Here is a 20210-nt window from a genome sequence, read left to right as displayed (position 1 = left end):
TATAGTCTGTATGTAGATGACATTTTCTCCAAAATCTGAATCTCTAAATTAAATGCAATTTTCTTTCCCTTTCATTTTTCTCTTTTGTCTCCTCTTCTCCCTGTCTACTCAGGAACAGTATAAATTTGTATACGAGGTGGCGCTGGAATATTTAAGCTCCTTTTAGCCCAATGGGATGGGGAACCTGCCAGAGACCAGAGGCTGCTGCGGCCAAGCCCCCTTTCCTGTGACTGGCCGGGACTGGGCACGGGGGCTGAAAGGCGGCACCTCTGCCCACCTCCAAGGAGAAGACTGGGTGGCCCCACACTCCAGGGCAGGCTCTGCACCTTCTGTAGCTGTGGGAGATGCTGCTTTGAAAGGCCCAGGCTTCCCTTCCACACCCGACAGCCACAGCCACAGGCCCAAGCAGAAATGCACCCACAAGCAAGGCCCCTGGACTTTCAGTTCTCAGACCTCTTGCATTTGTTCTTTTCGATTTTGTGAATCTTATGACAAGCCGACTGCACAGGTGCTGGGGGGTGAGAGGCCCAGCAGTACTTCCCCTGCCCTACTTCTCTTTAGGAGTGGGGGGGGTCGTGTTCTACTCCTCCATGCTATGGTGGGAAAGATTGGGGGTCTTGGGGTCCCTGGTCTGCTGCTCCCTGATTTCTCCTTTGGGGACCTCTGGCATCAGACACCTGCCAGTGTGCATCACTGTGGCCTTAGGAGCTCCCTAGGCCACAGCGGAGGCCCCCATCCTCTCTGTGGCCCACACCCAACCCGCATGGGGCTTGGCCCACTACCATTCTGTACCCATCCCCCAGCCCAGGCCTTGACCTCAGAGTCCACAGCATTCTTCGATCTAGGTTTTCTCTGTGCTTTTGTGGTCAGTAGGGAGGGAGTGGAACTAAAGGGAACTTTGCTGCTCCTCCTTGTGTTTGTAAAGAGGGGCCACCTCCATGGGGCCAGGCTCTGGCTGACTCACGTGATGGAAACCCCGTATCTCTTGGGTGATGGTTTCTTTGGGGAGGGACAAACAAAATAAGATGTGATTATTTTTCAAAGTGTATGTGAAAAGAACTTTCTTTTAAGGGGTATAAAATCATAGTCTCTAATGTCAAAAAAACAAAAAGAAAGAAAAAAAAGTTTGAATGTGTAGCTATAAGACAGATCTCTCAGGCCCGTTATTTTCTTGACATTGTCCTTAAAAGGTCCCACCCTGGAACAGCACAGCCACTAAGCTAGGAAAAGATGGGCCAGTCTGAAGAGGTGTCTGTGGTTTCTGGGGCAGATAGAGCACCAGCTTTCCACATAATCTTTGATCTCTAAATTCAACTCCTCCCTAAAGAAAACCAGCTGCCATCTTGAAAACGGCCTTTATGGATCAAGTATACTTTGCTTTAAAATAGTAGGCCACAGGGATCAGGCCTGGGGTTCTGGGATCTTGCCCAAAGTAAGGGTGAGACAATGAAAGGGAGCCGACATTGCTAATCATCTGTTTATGCCCAGGATCATGGTTTGCACCTCCCATACAGCATTTCATATAATCTTAGAACCCCCATGAGAGAGCTGTTAACTTGCTATCATCTCTGTTTTACAGTGAAAAAACTGAAGCCCCTTCCCTCAGTGATGAAATTCTGGGTTCCAAAAAGGCAGGTAACTGTAATGAGACTTGTTTATACTGTTTCCTTCATCCTTTCCCAGCCAAGCAATTATTTTATGGAGGGAAAAATAAAGCCCAAGACTTCTGAGCAGAGACCTCCACAAATGGAAATTTAATTCTTCCTAATATCAGTTCTCCTAGGAAGCCTAGAATCTCAGATATATTTTAGTAATTCATTCCTGGCTCTCCAGGAAAGCAAGCCTCATCTAATTTCTTAGCCAGAATCTCTTAGCCTGTTTCCTCAGGCTGTAAGTTCTGCCAGCCAGGGACACCCTCTCTGCCTTGGTCTCTAGCTGGTGCTCACGTACAATATCTGAGAGCCTCTGGGTGGCCTGGAATCTAGGAAGCCCCATCTTGGAGGCTGGTCTAGCCCCATATAAGATATGAGGAGCACAGAATTCAATAAGGCACTGTTTTTCCTTCAAAAGCTCACTGGAGAAAACAGACAAAGTGAAACCACAGTGCAAAAGTCATGGACTGCATAGGTGTTCTATGAGCCTGCAAGCATGAGAAGCTAACTCTGTCTAAGGCTTCTTAAGGGTGGTAACATCCATCCTCACTTGATCTTAAGTAGAAAAAGGAAGAAAAGGAAATTCAAGCCAAGGCATCAGCAGGTGCAATGGCAAAGAGATGTGAAGAAGGTGGGCAGTGCATGGTGTGAGGTCAGCCCAGCTGGAGCAAAGCAGGGTGAGGGGTGGGCAGGAGACGAGCCAGGCTCAGGGAGATGAATGCTTGGCTTAGTGGTCTGGACCTTGCCCAAAAGGCACCAAGGAACCAGGGGAGCTTTCGACTGATGTGCTTAGCTCTGTTTTGGAGAAGGCTCCCTCTGGGGCCAGTGGGACAGCCTCTTTTTCTTTCATCAGACACTGTGAAACATCCTCTTAGCTGTGTACTCTTTAATATCACATCTGTTTGTCTGTCTGCTCATTATTGTGTTGCTGGAACAAGATATGTAGTGGATCGTGAGACTCGGTGAGAAACCGAGTCTCTGCCCTATGATGGAATGGGGTCACCAAGCCAGGCTGCCAGGCCCACAGGGCACAGGACATGAAAGGGGACGGTGGAAGGTGCTCCCCTTGGGTGGGCTCTGGACCTGTCTGGAAGCCTGTGGGTACCAGACTTGATCAAGGAAGGGCTGTTACTTTGGAGGTTCAAAGGAAGCATCTCAAAGTAAACAAAGGTAAAGGAACCCCAGGACTAACTGGCTTTTTGCCTTTGATGGGCCTCTTCCCGGGTGTGTTTGAGCAGGTCCCCAGGACTCAGCCCCTGCTGGTCCTGCTGCCTTCCCCTGGCTCCAGCCTGCAGCCCTAGCTGCCCTTCCCTCGGCCTGCAAGGAGCCTGCAGCAGGGCCTCTGGTGCACTATGTTCTCAGATGTTGTCTCACCCAGATGAGATGGGGGACGGGGGGGGTACAGAGGAGGCTGCTAAACACAAATCCTAGGATTTATTCTGCTCAGGAAAGGGTGAACAGCCTGATAGAGAAGAATGACAGTGGCTTCTATAATTTCAAACGGGAGGAATTTAAAATATGACTTCATTGTAAAAACTCAGGCCATGGCGGGGTAGCCCAGCAAGGGCCGAAGATGATTCCCCCAGCTCATCCCCCCATCTTCTCACAACCCAACCATCCTCCAAGGAAGGCAGGACAGTGAACAGGCCTAGGCCAGTTTACACAAGAAGAAATAGGCTCATGGTTAGGAACTCCATTCCTAAGATCCCACGTGGCAAATAAGAGGCAGGGCTTGGATGAGAGGGGGCACTGGCACCCAGGAACTCAGACCTGGCCCCTTGCCCAGGGAATCTCTTGAGCCAACACCACCTTCTCTGGGGTAGTCTCCCACCTCTCCCCAGTTACAGGGTAGACTCATCCTTTCATGTCACAGAGGAAAGTAGTATTAATGCCCTCTGAATCTCCCCAACAGCAGCTATACAGGGAGTGCCCTGAATTGGAACACAGCTTCCTCTGGGTCTTGCCTCCTGGATATGGACCATATCTGGAAAAAATGCAAGGAATTAATAAGCCAGGAACCATCCCAACCTGCATGTGTTTATGGTCTATATGGTATCAGGATATATCCGAACTGTACCCTGACACTGTATCCTCTCACCCTTTATGGTGGGAAGATCCTGAGCCAGCCAGGGGCCTCTGGGCTCCAGCTGGCCACAGCAGGCCTCCTTTTGTGAGGACAGAAGGGATCACTTTGTCTTTAGTGCTGATCCTCTTTGCAGGTGTGGCCTGAATAGAGGCCTGCCAGATGTCAGCCTTCGTGTGAAGCCAGCAGACCCTGTCCTGGGGAGCCTCACATGTCAGTTCACCAAATTCTAGGTAGGGTTTGTGATTGTCACCATTTTACAGATGAGGAAAGTGAGGCTCAGAGGGGCGGAACCACTTGCCCACAGTCATATAACTAATGAGTCAGCCAGGATTTAAGCTGTGTTTTTTCTGACTTCAAAGAATATTTTTCCCACCACTGTCTCAGATTGTCCCACAGGATTATTTATCCTTAGCAGCAGAGACTAGAGTGAAACAGGTAACTCAGTGGATCTGGGTAAAGCCCAAAGAAGATAATAGTAAGCTTAAAATTTCTTCAGAGTCTCATGTTTTATTTTAACAATTCATGGAATATTTGCATTCCACTCCCTTCAGATAGTCTGATTTGTTTTAATATGACTATATAAATATCTTGTAAAAACCATGTACCTTATCCCTCCTATGGCTTTGATACCCTCAGTTCACTGTGATGTGCCCTGGGGAATTATAACCTAGTCTGAGACACAGGGCTGGCCATGCTGCGTCCTTCTGAGGCCAAGTCCAGACTCAAACTCAAGACCAGCTCACTTTCCCCTAGGCAGATCCTTCAGTGTACGGATATCCTGACCTTACTGCTCATGGGTTAACCTCAACTCAGGTCTCCTCTAGTGGGGTGTTGGAGGGGACCCACTGGCACAGGCTAGAATGTTGAAGACTTGCCTATGTGGCATGGTGAAGGCTGAGCCTGTAAAACCCTAAAGGAAATGGAGAAGCTGGACATAGCCTCATTCAGCAGATTCCTGAATGCTGGGGCTTCTGTAAGGTAGTGTCCTTGTCCAGGTGCAGTTGGGGGACATGCTTCACATGAGGTGCTGGGGTCAGGAAGCCTCCTCACTTTAACTCAGCCACTCACATTTACTGGGTTTCTACAACATGCAGAGCTCTGGAGGGTCCAGGAAGCACAGATTACTAGGGCACAGCTCAACCTTTGGCGAGCTATGTGGTTGTGTACAAAGAGCTCAGGCTTTGGTTAAAATCCAAGTCCTTACATTTCTTGGCTATAGAACCTTGCCCAACCAATTAATGCAAAAAAAAAAAAAAAAAAAAAAGATGTGAGAAAAGTAGAGAGAGAAGGTTGAATTTGGAGGACTTTGGGCAGGGAAACAGGAAAACAAGGCCAGGAAATTGGGACCCAGCAGAGATAATGAGAACCAAGGATGGACAAAGTGGTCACTTCCATGACACTGCAGGACAGGGGGTGGGTGAAGGTTCTGATGAGAACCACCTGGAGCAAAGGTGCTGCTTTGGAACAAATCTTGGAGTCGGGGGAAAAGATGATTTTCCCTCTGACCAATCATATTTATTCATCAGCCATTCCCTTCACTACCACACTAGCTCCTGCTGTGTGTTCTCACCAAGATCCACATTTCCTCAGCTCTGGTGTGAACCCTGTAGAGCGCAGAGAGGTGTCAGACTAGCAAGGCTGCTGCAGACAACAGAAATGAGGCTCAGGAAGGGAGGAGCAGCCAGGCGCTCATCATGTCATCTCTGCAGGAGTGACTGCCCACCCAGAGCCAGAGACAGGGAAGCAAACAGAATGAAGACAGCTGCCCTTCCTTAGCCTGCAGCTGGCCAATCCTAGCTGAGCAGACAGGCCATCAGCACCAAGCTGAGTCAGGAGTAATGTCATGGAAGATATGTGTGAGCCCAAGGGAAAGCATCAGCAGGGCATAGCCATAAGGTCAGTCGATTTGACTGGGCTGACCCAAGTGGTAGGACAGGGCAGAAGTTAAGACATGAGTCACATGGATGGTCATGCCATCCCAAACCTCTGACTTGCCTTCCCTACCATCCTACTGGTCTGAGCTCCATCTCTGCCTCTGACATCAACTCCACCTCACAGCCAAATAAAACAGGGAAATAGGCAAAGAACACCAAACTGTAGGAGACCGGCTGATTCGGCCTTAAGTGCCACCCATGCAAAGGCTTCTTCTTGGAGGTTTCTCCATCTACACATATCTAGAAGTGATATAATGTAGGGTCTTGTGTTCACTGAGTAAGAATTTGCATTTCAGGTCTTATACTCTCTGAACAACAGGGAAAGGGGTCAGTGGTGGAGAGTGGGGGGCTGTTCCAGCTCCAGTTTCCTCTGACACTTATTGAAGGGCCATGATCTGATCCTCAGAAGCACAGGAAAGATGTCTAAGCCATAATTGTGCACATGTGCAGAGTGTCCTCCAGTTCATTCATAACCAGGGATGGACTGCACTGTAGCTCTGGCTTTACAACTGTCTTGAAGATACCAAGGCCCTCTCTTGCATCCCTCCTGCCCACCTCCAGAAGAGGTGGGAAAAGGTCATCAAAGGGGCCACATTTCCCCCCTGAAATCTACCCATGAATGTTGGGTCCCCAAGAGGAGCTTGGTGGTAGCCCGTTGGGGCTCATATAAGAAATATGGAAGGACTCAGTATGGAAGAGAGTCTAATGGGAAGAGCTGTTTGGGCTGGATCACTGAGGGTTTCCTTCTGCATCTGAGAGATGCTGTGGGTGGTGGAATCTGGATGCTGACTCTTGGTTGGAATGTTAAGAGATTGAGAGTGTGGAGGGCTTAAAGTGTTGGACAGAAATGTCTCGGTATGAAAGCTCAGAGCTTGGGGTAAACAGCGCAGTTCATCATTCCTGGGTGAGGGGGTCTCTTGGATTTGGGGGGACAAGGGGAATGGGAAGCAGCATGCCAAATTTGCAAAATTGAATCCCTACACAAGTATTTTGGTGCTTTGGGGTTTATGAATATAAATCATCAGACCTCCTATGTGATGCTTTGAAAAACTCTCAGTGTCCCACCCTACCCCTGTCTCTCCCATGGGAGATTTATTATGTAAGGTGTTCCTTGGGTCAAAGCCCCAGGAGCAGTCTGGAAGATCAGAGGGCAGAGTGGTGTCATCCCAGGTAAAAACCAGGCTTCAGACGGCTTAGGAAGAATACTAGAGTCCATATCCTCCAAAGGTTTACGGATTATTGGACAAATTCAAGCACAGTTTGCTAGTCCCAGGCCACTCCTGAGAGTAGAACTAGGACCAGGGAGTGAAACTTAATAGCTGATGAGCTCCTCATGTCAGGAGATGTCCAGCAGAAGCCAGGTGTCTCTTTAAAGGGAAGAAGGAGCATTATTGAGATGACTTTTTAAATCACTTCTACCCTGGAAAGGTAAGATCTTATGGACTGGGGGCCATGGTTTAACCCATTCATATCTGCAAGGTTCAAAGCCAAGCAGGTGGGGAATGGCAAGAAGGCCCTGCTCTCCTGTCCAAGTCTCCCTGTCACACAGGCCAAGACACTGCTCTGGTCACAAATCCAGGGCTCATCCAGGCTGGTCATCACCCAACAGGCCCAGTGAGAACAGCTGCTTTCCCACAGGCCTGGTGCCACTAGCATCTCTGATGAGAGCAACCTTAATTCAGACCCATGGCCAAGAGGGACATCAGTGACAGTCAGAAGCAGTAAAGCTCTGAACAGGACCCCGAGCAGAGCATTGCTCACCATACACATTATCTGTAGAGGTTAATTCTACCCCCACACCCCACTTGAGGCCTGCAGGAGCAGATTGAAAAAGCAAAAGCACAATGAATCAGTTGACACATGATTATAATCATTCCCAGTACATAGGTTTCATCTCCAGATGGATCCTGGGCTAGCCCAGGTTAATGCAGGCTAACCCATACAGCAATCAGACTCAAAAGCACTTTTCTATCTTCTCTTTTCACCCTACATCCTACTAAACAATGAAAGGCACAGAGTCAGAGCCTCTGCTATTGCCTTGGATACTGGACATCCTCATGGCCCTCAAGGAGACATCATGAGGTTTCCCACTGAACTCCAGAGAGGCATTTTCGTATCCCCTGGGCATATGATATTGCATGAGACCAAAGTCTCCACACCGTTTTCAGCCTCCTCCATGAATCTCAATGGCCTGCACTTGTACAGTTTGGGTGTTTGATAGATAAAGCACGTACGAGAAGAGAAAACAAAATAAATCAACTTCAAAAAGCCAGCACTGTGCTGTCGTTGTTCTTTTTTTTTCCTTGTCCTTTCCAATTCTAGCTTAAAAGAGCTGAAGTGAATAATGTCGGGTCAATGAATATCAGATATATTTTTTGACTGTACATTACAGTGACGTGTAATCTTTTTACACCTGCAAGTCCATCTTATTTATTCTTGTAAATGTTCCCTGACAATGTTTGTAATATGGCTGTGTTGAAAATCTATACAATAAAGCTGTGACCCTGAGATTCATGTTTTCCTAAGATATTCGCACTGGTGTCTTCCTGAGGTTGGGTAGGGGTAGGGTGGGAACAAGTTGAAGAAGGAAAAGGAGGTGGGTAAAAAAAAACTATTAATGGCTAGGTTTCTTCACATTTACATTCATTTAATCCTTGCAACTACACAGGAAATACATATTATTCCCTCTTCGCAGATAAGAAAGTTGAGGCTCAGAAATAGTAATGAATTTCCCGTGATTGCATAGTAAACTAGCAAAAGGGTTGGGTCTAAAGCAGTGTTTCTCGAGTGTGGTCCATAGAGCACTGGCATCAGAATCACTTGGGAAGTTTGCTAAACACGCAGAATTTTAGGCTTCTACTGAACCAGAAGTTCAGGGTCTATATACTAACCAGCTGCCTGGGTGTATGTTAGCTATTGCTACATAATAAACCAACCCAAAACTCCATGACCTAATATAACAGTCCTTTATTGTTATAGCTCATGCATATGGAAGTCAGCTGGAACTTGACTGATCTAGGCTAAGCGCAAGAAATCTCAGCTGGATTCACTCATGTGTTGGTTGAGGGCTCTACTCGAGGCCTGGCTTGGCTGGGATAACTCAGCTGGTACAGCTTTGCTCTGTTGTGTCTTGTCTCAGGAGCAGGACAGCAAACTAGCTTAGGCATATACTTCTCCAAGCAATATCAGGTGCATGAGAGAGAAAGACCAATTACATAAGTGTTTTGCCAAGCCTTTGCTTGAATCATCCGCAACATCCCATGGACAAACATGGTTAAATAACCAGACTCAAAGTCAAGGGGCAGGGAAATATATTCTGCCTCTTAACATAGACCCTACCTCTCAATTTTCCAAGAAAAGCAAATATCAGGTGCCAGGCCAGTAGTGCCAGATGCAGTCTTAACCCTCCATTTCTCCGAGTGTGGTCCATGGGCACCTACATCGGCTCACCTGGGAAACGTCCAAATAGGTTGCATCTGATTCAACAGGCCAGGATGGGTCCCAGAGATCTTAACACATGCTCAGCAAGTGCCCCAGGTGATGACAATGCACGCTGAAGTTAGGCAAGAACTGTTTTAAATGATGTTGCTTTTAAAGAGGGACAATACTGGACCCAAGAGGATAAACCAGTTCTCAGGCTGGAGTATCAAGTTGTGAACCTCTGAGTTGAATTCATGTGCTCTCTACTTGCCAATGAGCAGAACAAAACAGCTGGAACTGACTCCGTGGAGTTTGCTGGTTCCCGAATTCTTTGTACATAGCCAGATATAAGCAGAGGCCACAGGATTCATTTTGTTTTCTTTCAGCCTTGGGAATCCTGGCAGGGTTCTTCAGCCTGAGGGACCTAGATGCAGTGCCCACCCCAGCCCTCAAGCCACAGACCCTAGAGAACACGCGCTGCCTACTTTGGGTCCTGAGTGGGGAAACTGGTGCCCAGGCAGCTAGACATCTTCGTCCCTTTGTCCTTGGACACGTTAATCTCTCTCTGACTTGCTATGCCTGCAGTACTTATTCTTTGGCCATAAACGAAATAGATGACATTGGAAAAAGAAAATTAGAAAAAAGGGAAAATCTCATAACTCCTAATAACAAAAATACTTTAAGATACATTTTTCCCTGAAATGGAAATATCTTTTAAATTGTTATTATGAAAGTAGCATATACTCATTTCAAAGAACTGAATACGAAATTGTTCAAGGCACAAGGTGTAAGTCCCCACTTGTCAAAGATACTTGTTAATAATAATCTTATGCCATTCCAGAACTTTCTATGCATATGTAAACATACATACATTTTCTACATAAATGGCATCAACCTATATATATTCAGAAACCTGCTCCTTTTCACTTAACACACTGTGGCTATGTTTCCCTGGAAATACACTTAAATAAATATATTGTTCTTGATACTTTTAGAGTACTCCTAAACCTAAGGTTAAGCTAGTGTGGGGACATACTTCAGACTCAGATCTTCTCATAGTGATGCACAGGAAGCTATTCCCAGAAAAAGGAGAGGCCCCATATACCTGTGTCCTCTAGCCCTGGGAACTGACAGGAGTGGCACAGTTCTCTATATGCCTGCTGATCGCCAAAGTGAGTCCTAGCCCGGCCAACCACTGTGGCTGGACCAGGACTTGTGGGTCCACGTCAGCCTAGGAGCATCTTGATTAGATTCCGATGGGTGACTCTGGTTTGACTTAAGATCTTCCTCTAATTCCAGGAGTTCAAGCTTTCCACCATAACTCCAAGGGAACTAGAAGCCCGCAGACTCATGAGGACATTTATGCTGCTCTAGAAGAAACACTTTATGCATCACCCAAGGAATGGGTGGTGAGGCTCCCAAGGTCTGCCCAAGTACAGAAGTTGGTCACCAAATCCCATGCAGGAAGCAAGAAGGGAGATTTGATTTCCTCTGGCAGGGTTTGACATTGTAAAAGAAGGGGTCAGGGAGAAGAGCAGAGGAAACCGTGACATGGGGGGTGGGGGGATAACTCTTGGTTAATTCTGGAAAATTTATGACCACCTAATATTTAGGAAACTTAACTAGACTTTACAAGGGGTTGACTTCAGTGGTTTTCTCTTGGAATCTAGTAAAGGGACTGAGTCTGGAGTCTCCATTGACATGGAGTAGAGACATGGTACCCACAAACTGAAACATAAGAGACAGAGAAGAGCATGGGAAATAAGTAGAAAATGAGGAAAGCTTCAGCTACCACAACCCATGCCATGGGGGTTAGAAAGATGCTTAACTAGTTCTTCAAAGATGTCTGGAGTGCACAGATAGATAAATAGAGAGACAGAGAAATTTGGTATATAGAAAGATAAAATTAATTGGATGCATAAATGTATGAAAGACCGTCCTAGTATATTAGCAGTGATTCTCTCCCATCAGAGGAAACACAAGTAATTGTTCTTCTTTATAATTTTCTACATTTTCTAAATTTTATATTAATTTCATACCTAGAAAAGGCAATTATGAAAAAACAAAAAGAAAGCAATGGGAGGGGTGGGTGAGGAGACCAGAACACAAGAAAACGAGGGCAGATAAATAAGTTGAAGCCAGCAATGAGATCAAACCCCAAAGGTTCAAACACTTGGCACTGCTCATCCTTGTATCCACCCAAAAAGAAGAACACATTCAATTAGAAAATTCAGTATCCAAAAAGTAAAAGTAAACCAGTTGCTCAGTATTAATAGAACTATTTCTGCTACAGAGGTTAGAAATAATTTTTCCGTGGGCCCATTTAACAAATAATGGCTTCAACAGCATCCTTGGGAGAACACAACACATTTCCCTTCCTGAAGGCCGATGCCCTCAGGCCATAGAACTACTCAGTGAAGCCTTAACAAGAGTATTTTTGCAGAATCTTGAGTATTATACAGCCTCAGCGTCACACACAGTTTCTCCTCTCTGAGTGCACATGAGCTGGAGGCTTTTTTCCTAGATAATTACCAGCAAAGCAGCTATTCTAAGTTGCTGGTTGGATTTGGAACCTGCTTTAAGAGCCAACTGATCCAGGGAGAACATTAACGTCTTCTGAACAATGGCAAATCTTAGTTTCATGTGCTTCAATAGAAGATGAATCCATCCCTCTGTGGAGGTGGGGCTGGGCAGAGCCAAAAAGCAAACCTGGTTCCAGGTGAAGATGATGATTGGTGAAGGGGATCCTCAACTCCATCTCACCCCACTTTCCACTTAACTACCTACAGGTACTTTTCCTACAGAAAAAGCTAGAAACCTGTGAACCCACCTGGCAGCCAAACCACTGGGTGAATCCAGAAGGAATTTCCATTGATTACAAGACACAAGGAGCTGAAATGAGAATTCTTATCAGTGGTTGGTGCTGAACCATTTTTTGCTACCTAAACCATGTAGATAAGGAAGTAGCTCAGCCCTCCCAGGTGGTTGCTCCAGGGGATCTGTACACACTCAGAACAGTAGTCAGTTGTCCACTTCTCTCTCCTGGGAGACGAAACGACATGAAAGAACACCTACCTCATTGGGAATGGGACTAGCAGAGAACATATTGTAGAAATGCATGCTGGGGTCTGTAGGTTTCATGCATCCACATCAACAGGGAGATTCATTCCCCACGGAGACATGTCCCTCCTAGGGGTTGGTTAATTTATTTGCCAGAGAGAGGCAGGGAGAGAAGGGAGCACATTGTGTGTTCAATGTGTACAGAATCCAGTGAAGCAGACACCTGTTTGTACCACTCCAAAGGCTGTTGACCTCACCTTTCATCTCATCCATGGCCGTGGTATTTCCAAGCAGGGACAGCCCAGGGTGCTTCCCCTCCCTCTCCCTTCCTGTCCCATGTCATGCTACAGCCCAAGATGCCCACCGGCACCCACCCAGCATTCATGTCTACACCCCGGAAGTGCAGGGAGTTAACACCCCATGGGGCAACCTTTGACCAATAGGAGGCTGGAACCCATGGGCAAACTTCTCCCTCCTTTGTTTCCTCTGGAGGCAATTCTGAGCTATATTTCATGTAACTTTCCAAATGGTCCCCAGACAAGCAACCAGGCTCACATAGGAGTAGCCAACTCCATAGCACAACCTTAAATTGCCTTGGCCTCCCTCCTTCTCTGATTTATGCTCCCCACACTCATTACTCCCTGGAATCACATTCCCAAATAAAACACTGCCTCAGGCTTTGCTTTGGGGGGAACCCAAGCTGGGAAACTGTGCTTAGACCTATGCACAATGCTCCACCCTCCAGCCGTTGATCTGAGAAGGAGACTCCACCAATGCCCATGGAGGGCTGCCCACTGTCCAGTTAAGCTTAGATCCAAGGACGAAAATGGATTTGATTCATATGAAAGGAATTGTGTTCATGTCCTTGGTTCATCCCATGTGTCATGATGCTAATTTGCTACTCTGATTTGGGGACAGGAGTCCTGCCATCCCCTATTTCTGCTGAAAATAGAGGTGAGCTTGCCCAGCAGACAGGTAGGAGGACCATACGTGGCCCCACAGGAGCCCTGTTATGAATCTTAGCTCCGAGGGGGTGCTTGGCCCCTGGGGACAGGGAGGATCTGGATCCAGGACCCACACACAGGGTCGAGAGCTTACAGAGGTACTGACTCGCAACATCCTCTTAGCAGGACCTGGCTCCAGTCAAAGCCGTGGGCAACTAACTTCTAACGGGGGGAACAAGGCCAGGAATAGATGAGGGTTGGGGGGGCAGCCAACACTAAATGCAGATATAAACCTCTTCAGGGTCAAGGAAGCTCCCGCACTGCATGTCCCAGCTCTGGCTAAGCCCCCTGCCCTCACTGAGCAGGCATCTCTGGATTTCTGAGCTAGCAGAGAACAAACAACAGCACTTTTTGGTCCCTCCTTCATGCTCTCTGGCAGCCCCCACCATGACTCCCAACCCTGAGCAAGCTCAGAACTCCCCGGGTAAGGATGAACAAACGGGAAAACATCACCAGACGCAGGAAAAGGGGCAGGAGTTCAACAGCAGGGGTTCACGTTGAGGAATCAAAGTGCCTGCCTAGGAAATGAAGTCACTGTCAGAAAAAGGGAGAAATTTTACAATGAAAACAAATGCAGAAAAATACTAGATTGGATAACTAAATCCAAGAACTTTTTTTGTCACGTCTAACAAATTGCTGACAAGTCTAATCAAGATAAAACACAAATACCCAAAATTAGGAAACAGGAAAGAGAAATAATGATGAATGAGGAAATTACACAGCATTCTAAAAGGATATTATGAACAACTCTGGCGAGTAAATTTTAAAATCTTGATCAAGTGGATGATTTTGGAAATGTATGAATATTACCAAAATTGGCTCAAGAAACAGAAAACCTGAATAGACCAATTATCAAAGAAAAAACATTTTAAAATTGTTAAATCTTCCCTAAAAGATACAAGAACAGATAGTTTTATGGGTGACCTTGATCAAACTTTTAACCAATGAGTAGTTCCTAAGTTGTATATACTATTCCAAAACTACAGATAAGAAAAATCTTCCCAATTTATATCAGGAAACTAAAATGGCACTGATGTCAAATTTGACACAGTAAATACACACATACAGAGACACACACACACACCCCTAAGTGTCTAGACCAGTCACATTTATAAATGCAAAGATTTTTACTTTATATTAATGATTATCTTTAGCAGTTTTAAAACGAATGAATAACATGGCCAAGTACCCAATGTCTCAGGAATTCAAAAATGTTTCAATATGAGAAAATCTAAAGTACAATGGAGAAAGACATAATCCTCTTAATCCTGAAAAAGCATCTGATAACATTTAATATCCAATCTGATCCAATACAATCACCTCAGTAAACCAGCAATTGTAGGGTACTTGACTGACATAAGTTAAAATTGTATGTGGTAGGCATTACTAGAGTTCACCCATATTTACTTCTCCACTCTATCTAGACATAAAAGAAGATGATACCTTCCTGCTGTCCTTGAAGTTAGGTGGGCCATGTGACAAGTTCTGGCAAAAGAGCTTGAGCAGAAATAATGTGCACCAGTTCTGTGCTGCAGTATTTGATTGCTGGTGGGAGACCTTCCAGCACTTTCTTTGCCTCATCAACCAAAGAGACCCTGTGTTCCAGACGGTGAAGGTGCAAGGATCCTGGAGCCTCCAATGGCCTGGAACATGGAACCACCCCCTGGAATACCCACAGAATTTCATGTGAATGAGAAATAAACCTTTGTGGTATTTAGCCACGGAGTGTTTAGGGTTCCTTGCCTAATATAAATACCCAATCTATTGTATAACGTAAGAGTCTGGGTGTATTTCCGTTAAAGTCATGAATGTCTGTATCACTGCTATTATTTCGTATTTTTGCAAGTTCCAGCTAATGCAATCAGGAAAGAAAAACAGAAATTACTGTTCTGGTTACCACTGCTATGCAACAAATTAGCTCCAAGCCACAATTTTCATTTTGTTCCTGCTTTGTGGGTCAGAAATTCAGGAAGAGTTCAGCTGGGCAGTTCTCGTGTGGGGTCTCGCGTGTGGTTACAGACAGATATTGGCTAGGGCTGTAGGCATCTCTAAGGCGTGGCTGGGCTGGACGTCCAGATGGCTCCCTCACGTGGCTGCTGTAGCTGCTGGCTGTGGGCTGGGAGCTCAGTTGAGCTGTCAACTAAAGTATGTACATGTGGCCCCTCCAGCATGGAGGTTTCAGGGTCATCAGACTCGTTACACAGCCCCTGGCTTCCCCCAGAGTGAGAGTCCAAGAGATCCTGGAGGGAACTACTTGACCTCTTCCAACCTAATCTCTAAAGTGACACACCTCACTTCTGTTGGATTCTATTGGTTACAAAGGATTCACTGAGATTGGCCCTGATTCAAGAGGCGAGAACATAAACCGCCTCCTCTTTATAGAAAGAATAACAAATAATTTGCATACGTGGTTTTAAACCACCACAATTATTTTCATAAGCAAAAGTTCAAAATCATCACAATCAAAGATGTATGTCTAATAATCCCAACCTATTAAGATTGATAAGAAAATTCTATAAAGGCACAGGTTATAAAATAAGTATGCAAAATAAATAGCTTTCCTATTCATATTTGTTGAATGAACTAATGAGTTAATTAATGAATTCACAAATATAGCATCAATTATCTGGTTGAAAGCATAATGGGAAAGAAAGACTGCATTCACAATAGCAGCACAAAATACAAAAAAATAAGCCAGGAATAAACTGAAGAGACGAGCAGGGCCAGCAGAAAGAAAACTACAAAACTCTATCTCAGGACCTTAAAGAAGATTGGGATAAATTAAGAGATGTATGAGAAGAATTGCTGTAGTTAAAATGGCAATTCTACCAAAATTAAGAGAATAAATTTAGTGCAGTTTCAGTCAAAATCCATATGAGTCTTTTAGCAGGCAACTTGACAAAATCATTCTAAAGTTTATCTGAAAAATATAAACAAATATGAGAATAACTATTTTTCAAATAAGCTACAAAAATTAAAATTATATAATACCAATGCAGGAATACAGTCTGATCAGTTCTTCTAGATTTCTAGTCATGACAGATATTAGAAAAACCAGGTTCACCGTTGCCAAGATGCAATTTGGATAAAGCTAGTCTGATATGATCAAGTGTACATTGATCGAAGGCAAGAGAAAATGAGAGGAAAAACTTCTCTCTTACCAATCACCAAAGCAGAGTTTTTATTGTCTATTGGGTTTAGTTCAATTCATTGCATTTATTATATCCAGTGCATCCTTTTATGTTGGTGTTTAAGATCCAAAGTGTTCATGTTATTCTTTTGGTTAATTTTAATTACACAAGTGATACATGAATACTTTCTCCTGTAAAATAATCAGAACATTATCAATAAAGTTAGTCCTCTTTGGCCACCATTCCCAATCCCCAACCCCTTCCCCAACAGAAATGGAAAATTCTTTGTTCTGTTTTACTACTCATCCCTTTCACTTCACCAGGGAACCGTGACATCAGATGGGCTCCAGGACAGCTCTTCCCAGAAAAAAACAAGTGGGGGGGTGGGGGGGGGGGTGGGAATGGCTCTACCTGTTTGAGAATATCCAACCTGAAGATGAAAGTAAGTATAAGTAAATAAGGACAAACTTTAATATAATCTCTGTTGCTCATCTCTGGGCTGAAAAGACGGGAAAAGCTTCTTCCAGGAATTATCCTGTATTCTACCAATCAGCTCAAGCAGGTTCTGCACAAAATAAGAAGCTGGGTGAGGAATTTTCCTTAGAGGCAAATACATCTGTCTCTCCAAGAGTGGCCTTGGAGAGCAATCAGCCATCACTAATGGCTCCAAGTAGGGCCCCAAGGGACACACAGACAGCTCTGGCATCCATTTCTCCAGAGAGGACTACTGCTGCCCCAGGGTCGTGGAATAAGCACAAGTTAAAGAGCCTTAGAGACGCACCATATGTCCAAACAGACTGTGGGTGCCTTTGGAGGGGAAATGTGCTAAGGCAACTCATGGCCTGCTTGTCGGAAGCAGCAAGACAAAATGTCCTGGTCATAAGAGCTAAAGAGTCAAATTATATACATTTTAACAGAAAGGAAAATGGTGGCCAACTTTCCTTTACGTCCGTCATGGGAGAAATAAGAAATCTGAAACTCTGTATATGTGGAAATGAACATTCTAAAATCCAGGTCTCTTGGGGAAAAAAGTTAATATTTAAAATCTATTTTTAGGCCAACTCCTTGGGGTTTATACATTGGCAACCTCAACGAGATAAGTCTAGAACAAGTGCTTTGTCTCTGAGGTGCATACTCCAGAGACTTCACTGGATTTGGAGGAGTAGTCCCGGTTACCTGCTGTGCCAGTTTGAATGTATTATGTCCCCACAAAACGCCATTATTTTTGATGTAATCTTGTGTGGGCAGACGTATCAGTGTTGATTAGATTGTAATTCTTTGTTTGCATGGAAATGAGCCCCACCCAACTGTGGGTGATGACTCTGATTGGATAATTTCCATGGAGGTGTTACCCCACCCATTCAGGGTGGTTCTAAACTAAATCACTGGAGCCATATAAATGACCTGACAAACAGAAGGAACTCAGAGCAGCTGAGAGTGACATTTTGAAGAGAAGCTACAGCCAAGAGGGACACTTTGAAGAACGCACAGGAGCTGAGAAGAGAGGAGCTACAGATGAGAGACAGTTTGAAAATGGCCGTTGAAAGCAGACTTTTGCTCTGGAGAAGCTAAGAGAGGACAAACGCCCCAAGAGCACCTAAGAGTGACATTTTGGAGGAACTGCAGCCTAGAGAGGAACATCCTGGGAGAAAGCCATTTTGAAACCAGAACTCTGGAGCAGATGCCAGCCACGTGCCTTCCCAGCTAACAGAGGTTTACCGGAAGCCATTGGCCATCCTCCAGTGAAGGTACCCGATTGCTGATGTGTTACCTTGGACACTTTATGGCCTTAAGACTGTAACTGTGTAACCAAATAAACCCCCTTTATAAAGGTCAATCCATTTTTGGTGTTTTGCATTGCATCAGCATTAGCAAACTAGAACACCTGCCAAGGCCACAACTCCTGAAGAAGCAGTTCACCGGACTCCCAAGTCCAGCTCAACTGACCCAAAGTTACATGTTACTAACTGGTTCCTGCAGCAGGAAAGGGAGACTGCATGTTTTCTACCCTGGAAGTGAGAGCATCAGCCATTAGGAAATTTGCCAAAAACAGGAGGTGTGGGCAATAGGCAAGAGAAGGACCTGAGTCCAATCCAGAGAGAGGGGAGAGGCCTCCCTCTCGGGGTGCTCAAGAGATCTGCCTGGACCCCTAGAGATCACAGGAGGGGGACAAGCAAAGACACACGTGATATTGGACACACTGTCATCAGGGCCTCAATTCTGCAAATTAATGAAACTCCTCCCAAGATCCTGGAAAAGGTATCTATCAACCTTTAGGGAGATGGACCTAGAGCCAACCACCCGAGCCCTGATTCTTTCTTTCCCAGGAGGCCTCCAGGCCCCTACTCTGCAGGGGAGTGAGCCCCCCGCCCCTGCCCTTTTTCTTGTATTTTAGAATTCCAGGCCAGTCCCAGGTAAATGCTCCTGACAAATATACTTGGCGAACCAGCTGACTCCATTCAAAAAAATCACATGGACTATCCCTTTCTGCAGGACTGCTGTTTAACACTTTTCACAGGGTACCAACCCCCCAAGGCAATCCTCCTGGTGCCTACTGAGGTGGGAGGTGGGTAACTCAGGAAGCAGAGTCCAGGGTGCTGGATAGTGCTGCCCACCTGTGGGGGCATACAGGAAAGTCAGCACCATCTGGTTCTTCACCAGGACTGAGCCAGGACACTTCACTGCATGGGACCACTGCCAATCAGCCAGCCCTCCAGGGTTGTGGCTTGCTAATGGCACGGCTTGTTTGCCTCAAAAGCAAAGCTGCATGTATCAGAGACTGGCTTTTTAAAACATACAACTCCTTGTGTCAGACCTGCAGGAGATGTCAGCAAGCAGCCCCTTCCCCGTAACTCAAGTGTGCAACTACTGGGGAGAATCACAGCTCCGTGGATAGGAACTGTGGGTCCCATAAGTATCCAAGGGTAAGATTTTTGAAAGAAATGGAAGATTCAGCCAAGGGAACTAAGAGGGTGGCTACAGAGGCAAGGGACATCAAAGGAAACTAAAGGAGTGCCTACTCCGCTAGAAGGAACAGCAGCCCCCACCACCACCAGATGTTGCTAGGGATCAATCTACTCCCACTGTCCCTGCCAAAGCATATGTATTGGTTGTTATAAAAACAGAGAAATTAATGAAAAGCATACAAATAAGAAGTGATACAAATTTTTAAAATGAGAATAAAGAAATAATAAATCAGAATAAAATGCGAGATTTCAGTAAGATTAAACTGTCAATACATAAAAAAATTAGACTTTATAAAAAGTAATATTTACTTTATATTTAACAGACAAGTATATACACTGGCAGAGACAGAGGTATTCACCAAATAGTCCTGAATTTCCCAGGCTCCTTTGTCATTATACTGGGCCCATGTGACTATTTCTGGCTGAAGGGTGCTATACATTACTTTCAGTTTGAGGCATTTAAGAGAAGGTCCCTCCTCTCCTAGCTTGGAGACACTGGAAACCACAGATCAAGGTGCTTTACCAAAGGAAAGGAATCTGAATCACTGAGTTTCACCTGGAAGGCCCTGGAGAGTTAGCTGACCCCCATCAGACTCTGCATAAGTGAAAAATAAACTTTTGTTGTGTTAAGCCACTGGGACTTAGGAATTTATTGGTTACTACTGTGCATCTTCACTAATGCAGGTACTTACAATTAACTCATTTAATCCTCCTTGAAACCCTCTAATATAAGCACCATCTCCATTTTAAATGTGGGGAAACTGAGGCAAGACAGGTTAAGTAAATTTCTCAGGTCACCCAGTTGGTAAATGCCAGAGCTGGGATTCAAATCCAGGCCGTCTGTGTTCCGAACCATTTTGCCCTGCTGGCTTTCACAAATAGAGTCACCTTAAAGTAAAACACAAGGAACTTCATGGGCATGAACCTTCTTCTGCAGAAGATTGGGGAGGTTGAAAT

General features: G+C 45.3%; 1 protein-coding gene across 8 annotated transcripts in view; it reads left to right on the top strand.

The window, feature by feature from the left end:
- The window catches only part of PTPRT (protein tyrosine phosphatase receptor type T), a 1173155-nt gene extending 1164975 nt beyond the window's left edge, over positions 1 to 8180 (top strand). For all 8 annotated transcript variants that reach the window (XM_037810913.1, XM_037810912.1, XM_037810909.1 and 5 more), the window contains one exon: positions 113 to 8180. In XM_037810913.1, the coding sequence (XP_037666841.1) occupies positions 113 to 166 (54 nt within the window). In that variant the 3' untranslated portion in view covers positions 167 to 8180. The remainder of the gene's footprint in view (positions 1 to 112) is intronic.
- Positions 8181 to 20210: the final 12030 nt, after the last annotated feature.

Source organism: Choloepus didactylus, chromosome 19 (genome assembly GCF_015220235.1).
Source record: "Choloepus didactylus isolate mChoDid1 chromosome 19, mChoDid1.pri, whole genome shotgun sequence".
Classification (NCBI taxonomy): domain Eukaryota; kingdom Metazoa; phylum Chordata; class Mammalia; order Pilosa; family Megalonychidae; genus Choloepus; species Choloepus didactylus.
This window is presented reverse-complemented; position numbering and strand designations above follow the sequence as displayed.